This window comes from Ichthyophthirius multifiliis (assembly GCF_000220395.1).
Source record: "Ichthyophthirius multifiliis unplaced genomic scaffold scaff_1120509250263, whole genome shotgun sequence".
NCBI lineage: Eukaryota > Ciliophora > Oligohymenophorea > Hymenostomatida > Ichthyophthirius > Ichthyophthirius multifiliis.
The window spans coordinates 1-9,073 of NW_004086934.1; the positions used below are offsets into that span (position 1 = coordinate 1).

Consider the following 9,073-nt stretch of genomic DNA (forward strand, 5'->3'; position numbering starts at 1 on the left):
TTTATTTATTTTATTTATTTTAATAAAATATATAAACTCTATAATTTCAGTTTAATATAAACAAAAATATAATAAAAATACCCTTTTAACAATAATATTATGTTTATTAATTTTAAACATCGAATTTTAATTATAAATAATACATTCTAAATAATCACTTCAGTTTTTTCATAAACAAATTTATTCTTATTGTGACAAACTAAAGACTAGAAAATCAAAACTAAATAATAAATATTAATTTATAAAGTTATTAAATAAAGTTAGAGCAATAAAAAATTGTTTAAATTATATTTAAACATAAAGTACAATACAAATAACATCATATTAAAATTTTAAGCTTAATCAAAATTAAATTCCTTTATAAAATGCTAATTCAAATTTAAGTTTATATTTATTTAAGAATATTATATCTTATCTATTGATAATAATAATTCATAATTATATTTAAATTGCAATTAATTTTATATATAAATACCTATATCTTATTTAGAATAAAATTGAATTATAGATTGAATTATTTTCTTATAAAATAATTAGAATAAATATAAATAATATAAAAAAAAAAATTACTTATATATTTTTTATTATTAAAGAATAAAAAATATAAAAAAACGAAAAAAATAAAAATAATATATATATATATATGTAAATATATAAAAGTATATAAATATATAATATATATATATATATATTTATAATTTTAAAAAATCTTTAAAAACTAATTATATGTAATCAAAATCATATTAATTATATTAATATTTAAATGAATTAAGTAATTATGAAATAATAAAATGTGTAATTTCCGGAATAATAGGCTTATTAATATGTATATTTACAAGTGCAATATTGAATACTACTTTAGTTGAGATATCATTAAATATAATATTTGCATTTGTAAAAAAAAATAAAAATGTAAATAAATATTATAAAAAAAAAGTATTTTGGAATATGTTTCTTAACAATAGGAATTTTATTAATAATGCGTATATAAAGTCTTTAAAATGACCCTGAAATGAATGAAAGGAAACCATTTTTATTATTATTTTCCTGTTTGGTATTAGTATCTGGCATTTTCTGTTTTTTTTTAGACGAAAATTGGGTAATAATATTAAGTCCATTAGAAAAAGCCCCTTTATATATAATAATATCAATGTCATTAAATTTTTGTGTCATTTTTTCAATTGTTGACTTAATTAATTATTTTTTAGGATTTTTCCAAACATCAAATTCTAAAACTTTTGTAGAAACTCCTAAATAAGTAAAAAAAAAAATTAATAATATAAAATATATATTTGTATATCAAAAAAAAAAGATTGTTGTAAGTTTAATTTTAAGTATTATTATGGGACTTTTTTATGGAATTATATTCAGTATTTTCGATTTAGAAGATTAAAGGGGAAGATAATTAGATATTTAATTAATATAAGATGAATATTATTGCATTCCTATTGCAAGTTTTTTAGGTTTTATAGGAGGATTTGTAAATGAATTATTAAGAATTAAAGGTGATTATATACCTATTATTTTTTCAAAAAATGAAGATCCATTTAATGATGAAATTTGATTTTTTTTTTGTTTAAAAAAAAAATAGTATTATTTTTTTATATATATTCTTTTTTTTTTTCAATTAATTGTCTTTTGTAAAAAAAAAATTATTATTATTAATCTAATTTTTATATATATATATATTTTTTCTTATAAAAAATATGGAAAATTAAAGAGAATTTTGCTAAATATATCATCCTAATTGTTTATTAGATTATCGAAAATAAGCTCTAATTAAAGACATTTAACCATTTTTTAATTCAATAAATGTAAAAGAAATAATTAAAATAAGTAATATATATATATCTATATATATTTATTAAAAAATAAAAAAAAGAATTTAGACAATCAAAAATTCTTAAACTTTTAACTTTTCAAACAATTGTGGAAATAAAACAATATGCATTATTTAACTTAAGTATTCTTTTATTTTATATTTTTTTTTTAAACAAAATAAAATAAGTGTTTAAATTCAAAAGAAAATAAATAATAATTTATTTAATTATTTTATGGAGTATTATTAGGTAAGAAAATATAAAAGAAGTTTATTTATAAAAAAAATATATATAAATAGATAAATTAATTTCAATAAATAATATAAAAATATAAATGGCCTGTATTATGGGTTTATTTGTACTTTATTAAACATAAACAGGAAAAGAAAAAGAAAGTATAAATATTGATATAGAAGTATTACAAAAATTAAATTAAATAATACATAATGCTATGTATAGTTAATATTCTTAAATAATTGATTTAATTAAAATTTTATGGGAATTAAATGCTTTTATTTTTTGTTAAAGACTATATATATATATATTTATTTATACTTCTTTTTATTAAGGTTAAATGAGAGGTATAAATACAGTTATTTTAGATAAATATGGATTTCCTTTAAAAAAAATACTTTTTATGGAAGTGATTAAGAAAATTATATTAAAGAATAATAAATTAATTTTTATTCTTCCTCTTCTTCTTCTGAAAGGTATTATTTTTTTTTTAATAAAATAATAAAAATAAGTAGTGATGATGATGAGGGAGATGAAAATGAAGAAAATAAATAAAAAAAGAAAAAGTAAAAAGATGAAAATCAAGCTGATTAATTAGTTAAATTTATATTAATAAAAAATATATTTATTTATTGTAAAATAGAATATTTAATATTTAAAAATATTTTACTTTGTAAAGATAGAATATTTAGGTATTAAAGATTTAAAAGAAATTCAAGAAGAATATTCAAAATTTAAAAGAAGAAAAAAAGATTTAAGTATATAAATATTTTTTATATATTTATTTATTTTTATTAAAAAAAAAAAAAGTAAATGAAATTAGTTAAAATGATTAACCTTATTATGATATGGAAAGAAAAGTTTTTTCGAAAAAATTCTAATGTGATTTATAATTAATAGATGATTATTTTATAAGTAGAAATGAAACAAGAATTTAAAGATAATTAAATAATAATAGTATATGAACATTATTTAAATTTAAATATTGTTTTTTATAATTTATAAACATTTATATTAATTAATATTTAAATAATAAATCTATTTATTATTTTAATCATGTTCTTTTTCTAAAACATTTAATTAATAAAAAAAGGAATATAAACAATTAAACACAAATAATAAATAAAATATTAAAAAATTAAGTTAAAAGTAAATATATATTATTTAAAATATAAATATATATATATATATATATATATATATAAATATATATATATATTAATATAATAACATATAAGATTAAATATATATAAATATAATTTTACAGTCTTTAGTAAAATCAAATACATAATAATATTTTTTTTAATAATTAATAAAATATTAAACAAAAAAAATAAAAATAAAATTAAAGGCTTTTCATTTTTTATGCTAAATCATAAATTTTAATTATATATATTTTTTAAAGATAACAAAAGAATAAAAGGAAGAAAAAGGAAATAAATTAAATCTAAAATATAAGTATAAAAGTTTTTGTTATTTATAAAAGTAATTAATATAAAAACTAATATTAGAAAACCTCTTTAGATTAAACTTTCTAAAATATTTTAATTTAAAAAGTCTAAAGTATATTATAATGTATTTATATAAAAGAAAGAAATTTAAATTAAAGTTAATTAATCTAATAAAATAAAATGTAATACATTTAATTAATAGATATAACTATTTATTATATTTATGTAATTATACTTTTTGTCTTTATAAAAGAATATTATAGAATAAATTAATAAACTAAGCTTATATTAATTTTATATTTAATTTTAATCAAAGCAAATTACGTTTGTATACATTAACTTATTATGTATTATTGGTCTCATTTTTTTTATAAGTTATATTTTAAATTAATTATAAGTAATAATATTCGTATATATTCTTATAACCTAAATTATATAATATTATAAAATATGAATATCATATAAAAATATAAACAACTATTAATGTAATAAAAATTAAATTAAAAGGAAAAATAGTTTATATAAGTTAAATAATTTATTTTTATTGAAACACATTTGATAACACAATAATTAGTTATTATTATACTAAAAATAATATTATTAAAATTAGAAATATTTATTCTATATAAAATTCTATTTAATTAAAAAAGTTGTTGATTTTAATTCATTACAATTTATTATTAAAAAATATATATTATTATCATCATAAGAATTTTATTTATAATGGTTTTGGTAACTCTTCTTATTGCTTTATAATATTATATACGTAATAAAAATAACTTTATATTATTATTTTTTTCAATATCCTATATAATTTTTTGTAATTAAGATTAAGTTTCATCATATATTATTATAGAGAATTTTATATTAAAAATATTTGTATAAATAAAACATATTTATGAATATTTTGTTATAAAGAAAATACTCTTTTTTTTAAAGAAATTATAATATTTAAATTTTTTTGGTTTAAATATATCTGTAAAAATATAAATTAGAAAATTATAAATAAATATTAATAAGAATATGTAAAATAGAAATAAAAAATTAGAAATAAAAAACAGAAAATATATCCAAAATATAAAAAAATATCAACTTAAACAAAAAAAAATATTATGAAATATAATTATTGTTGTAAAATGTACACTTTTATTACTATTGAATAATTAAAAAATAATTTAATAAAAAGTTCTAAAAATTTATAAAATAAAATATAATAAATAAAAATTATAAATAATAAAAAAATATAGATATATATATATAAATATTTTATTTATTTTCAATTTTTTTATTGATTATGCAATCAATAATTATTTTAGATGATTTTTAAATTTCTAAAAAAAAAATCAATTTAAAAAAATATAACAATTTTTTTTTATATACAAAAAACATCATATTTATAAAAAAAAATAAAAAAATACATGACACAAAATAAAATTATGGATATATAAGAAATAGTTGCAGATCCTTATGATTGGAAATTTCCAAATAGGAGTTAATTGATGTATCTTTAAACTATAAGTAAATAAAAAAAAGCATAAAAAAATGAAATATAAATATAAATATATATAAATAATATTTATATATATATATATATATATATATATATATATATATTTATATATATTCATTTATTTATATCTATTTGTATTATTTTTAAAAATAGATTAAAAAGATGTAGGATTTCCTTAATTTTAATCCAAAACTTTACACAATAGAAATTTTGATGTTTCAGATATCGATGGTACAAAAAATAACTTCAAGATAAATAAAAAAATAAATAAAAACAATATAAATAAGGTGCAAAAACTGAAGTTAAAGGTTATAAATATTGGCAAAAAGAAACATTTGTTAATAGAATAGATGATATAGACGGAACATCTCCCAAAAAGACTGTCTAATATTAGAATAAGCCTGATTATCAACTATGTAATAAAGATATTAAAGGTTCAATACCTTAAATAAATAAATTTTAGACCACAAGATAATCATTTAATCCATTATAACCTGTTTACAAACTTCCTAGTGTTTAAATAAGAGTTTCTACTCCTCCAAAATTTATAAGAGATAATATATAAATAGATGTACTATTTATAATATTTAATAAAAATATAAATATTATATTATATAAATAGGATATACAAGGGACTAAACCGAACAGAAGATGTTTTAAATAAAGAAACGTTGATATATATACAGAAATAGAAGGATCTAGATCTAAAAAATTATTCATTCCAAGAGATCATAAAGATTTTTTAGATGTAAAAGACATTAATGAATTTCTTTAATTTGAAACAACTAGGCATACAAACCCTTTAGAACCTACATATGTTACTTCTGATGAATAAGGGTATATATAATAATTTTAAAATAAAAACTTAAATTTTTATATAAATAAAAGTAAAAAATTTGAATTTGGTTAGATAGGAGGTAGTAAAGGTAGAAGATTACATCCTTAGGAATCACGAAAGTAAATTTTAGTCTAACTACTAATGATTTAAAAGGTGGATGGCATGGAACTATTTCTGAAAAATTTTTAAGAAGAATTGTAATTATTAAAAATAATAATCTATATAGTAATATATATTTATAAAGGATAGAAAAGATTTTAGATAAACAAATATTACATAAGATATTCCTGAAACATAAGTAGGTTCTTTGAAAAAAGGAATAGTTACTACAAGATAAGTAAATCCTCTTATACCTAAATATTAATTATTAGGTGAAAAAGAAGGTTTAAAAAATTATGAAGCCTATATGAATCCTGCTAAAGAATAATCAATTGTGAATGCATCTTAAGTTAATTAAAAAAATAAATAGAATAATAAATAAAATGTAAATGATAATCAAAGTATAGCTGTTAGCAATATAGTTTCTTAATTACAGAATAAAAATTAGTATAATTATATATATAAGAAATATATATTAATATAAATTAATATTATAATCAAATAAAAAATAAAATTAAAATAAGAATGTTATATAAAATAATATTTAAAAAATATTTAATTATTTTTAAATTTACGTTTATATATATTTATACAGACAATAAAATGAAAAACCTAATTCATAAAATGGTTATTATCCAAATAATCTAAACGAAAAAAAAAGATCATCTATATAATCTTAATAAAGTGTTATTAGTTAAAATGAAAAATAAGGTCAATTAAATAATATACCTAAGGTTGTTGCATTTGCAGATGTAATTATAAATATGATTTAAATTTTTTATATTTTTTTTAAGATTGAATAGTAAAACAATAAAGATAATATTAAAATTATTAGGAATAGTAAAGAAGATTTTAATTTATAATCAAAGTAAAAAAAAAAATATTTATATATATTTTTTTATTTATAGAGTAGGATTTCCTTTATCAAAAGTTTAAAAATTCGATAAGTTTATAGATTAATAAAAAATATGAAAAAATAAAATAAAAAATATTAATATTTAAAATAAAAATAAAATCAAATCAAATCAAAATATAATAGAAAAATAATAATTAAAAAAATAAACAAAATAAATAAAATAATGAAATATAAATATATATATAAATATATATATATATATATATATAATATATATATTTATATATATAATAAAATAATATGAATAAATAATTTTTTACTATAAATATATATTATTAAATAATAAACATATATATTTATTAATAAATATATATATATTAATTTTAATAATTTTTAACAATACATTATTTTTAATAATTTTAAATTCATACGTCAATAATTTTTTTTAATTACGATTACTATTAAATACATAAATTATTTAGTATTAAAGTTTATATTTAATTTTTATAGTTATATTATTATATATAAATATATAAAATTTAAATTTAATTATTTTTATAAAAAATATATTTAATTATCTTACATATTTCATAAATAATTCTTTAAGATGTTATTATTACTTTAAAATTATAATTTTAATAAAAAGTAATTTAATTTAATTTATTTATTATTTCTATAATTATAAATATATATTAAATTTTATAATAGATATTTAAATAAAATTTATATAAAAATATGATATATGTAAATATATATAATATTATTTAAATATATTTTTTATAATTATAGTATACTATAAAAAATACAAATAAAAAAAAAAATTGAAACACTGGAATATAAATAAATATATAAAATGTATTTAAAATATACTTGAATAAATAATAATTTCAATTCTCCAAAGGATTAGTTACTTTTCCCATTAACAAGAAGTTATTATTTTTATCAGTAATAACATAAATAAAAGGTCTATCACAAAAAAAATCAAAATCAATAGGTTTACAACCATACTTATGTTATTTTTCACATTAAACTACTTCATCATCAGTTCCTTTTTCATTAACTTTGATACTTGTTTTACATAAAAAAGAATTAAAAACTTCTAATGAATTTCCAAAAAATTCCTAAATATCCACTGGATTTTTTTAAACTACTTTAAATTTTGGCAAAAGCAAATTTACTTTAGTCGGATTTGCGGTTTTTTATAAAAATACAATTGTATTTTTATCAAATTCCTTTTCGAATTTTTCTAAAGACTTAAATGGTAATAAAATATTGAAAAAAAACTCATTTCCTTTATATGGAATTTGTAAATATTTACATTCCATACTTGTATTAAAAGTCATTTTTTCTTTCAAAAACATCATCTCCACTTCTACTTATTTACCAGAATCTCCATATTCTAAATTAAATATACCCATTTTAGTGTTCTCGTATTTAAATTTATTACTCCATTCGCATCTAAAATGAAATCCATTAATTAATAGTTTCCCTTTAGGAACAATTTCCCCTAAATATTATTTCATCTTTCCATGAGTTTCTTATTATATTTAGTTATTTATTTCCTAAGGGTCTTAAGATTAATCGAATATTTTGCAAACTTATTCTACTTATTAGCCTTAGTCTGGAATAGAGTGTATATATTGTAAGGCTTTCTCTTTTTAATCTAAAAGTTATTCTTATGTTTGTAAATTTAATAATTCTAATAGAGGTTTTTTTTATACTTCGGAAAGTTATATGGCGGCATTTAATAATGAAAAATATATACCAGCAGGAGAAAAAACTAAATTATAAGAAGAACTTAATTTATGATATAAATTAAAAGATATTTATTCACATATTTAAAAATTCAGTTTTTTAATCCATTTTTAAATAATAATTTTATTATATATTTATTTTTATTTTAAGGTAAATAAATAAATAAATAAATATATATTTATATTTATATTTATATATATATATATATATATATATATATATATATAAATTTTTATATATATATTTATATTTTTTTATTTATTTATTTATTTTATATATATTTTTTTTATTTGTAAATACATTATATTATTTTTTTTATATTAATTTATTTATATATTAAATATATTTATTAAAATTGTATATATATATTAATATATATGTAAAAATCAATAAAAGACGGAGAAGAAATAAAAACTTAAACTGATTATTATTTTTAGTATAATCATTTATAATTTTATTGAAAAAATATTAGAAATAATAGATGATGTTATAATACATAGAAAAAACTTT

At 14.4% G+C, this 9,073-nt stretch overlaps 2 protein-coding genes across 2 annotated transcripts, besides 20 other annotated features; both read left to right on the forward strand. All coding sequences in view use genetic code 6, as the record gives it.

The window, feature by feature from the left end:
• The first annotated feature begins 629 nt into the window (after positions 1–629).
• Positions 630–697: a microsatellite.
• A 240-nt stretch (positions 698–937) lies between these two features.
• Positions 938–1,564, forward strand: IMG5_059470 (hypothetical protein; the record flags this gene model as incomplete). The annotated part of the gene is made up of 2 exons (XM_004037142.1): positions 938–1,258; positions 1,313–1,564. Coding segments are annotated over 2 exons (573 nt in total), but the record flags the coding sequence as incomplete, so codon positions are not given.
• Positions 1,565–2,684: 1,120 nt separating this feature from the next.
• Positions 2,685–2,745: a microsatellite.
• Positions 2,746–3,204: 459 nt separating this feature from the next.
• Positions 3,205–3,312: a microsatellite.
• Positions 3,222–3,313: a microsatellite.
• Positions 3,224–3,273: a microsatellite.
• A 1,219-nt stretch (positions 3,314–4,532) lies between the features above and the next one.
• Positions 4,533–4,569: a microsatellite.
• A 354-nt stretch (positions 4,570–4,923) lies between these two features.
• Positions 4,924–6,704, forward strand: IMG5_059480 (hypothetical protein; the record flags this gene model as incomplete). Its single annotated transcript, XM_004037143.1, has 6 exons — positions 4,924–5,023; positions 5,169–5,246; positions 5,303–5,586; positions 5,638–5,852; positions 5,904–6,050; positions 6,548–6,704. Coding segments are annotated over 6 exons (981 nt in total), but the record flags the coding sequence as incomplete, so codon positions are not given.
• Positions 5,053–5,129: a microsatellite.
• Positions 5,065–5,158: a microsatellite.
• Positions 5,079–5,161: a microsatellite.
• A 206-nt stretch (positions 6,705–6,910) lies between the features above and the next one.
• Positions 6,911–6,962: a microsatellite.
• Positions 6,963–7,036: 74 nt separating this feature from the next.
• Positions 7,037–7,098: a microsatellite.
• Positions 7,099–7,129: 31 nt separating this feature from the next.
• Positions 7,130–7,191: a microsatellite.
• A 286-nt stretch (positions 7,192–7,477) lies between these two features.
• Positions 7,478–7,596: a microsatellite.
• Positions 7,488–7,526: a microsatellite.
• A 1,137-nt stretch (positions 7,597–8,733) lies between the features above and the next one.
• Positions 8,734–8,813: a microsatellite.
• Positions 8,737–8,840: a microsatellite.
• Positions 8,793–8,898: a microsatellite.
• Positions 8,809–8,853: a microsatellite.
• Positions 8,822–8,947: a microsatellite.
• Positions 8,865–8,898: a microsatellite.
• Positions 8,948–9,073: the final 126 nt, after the last annotated feature.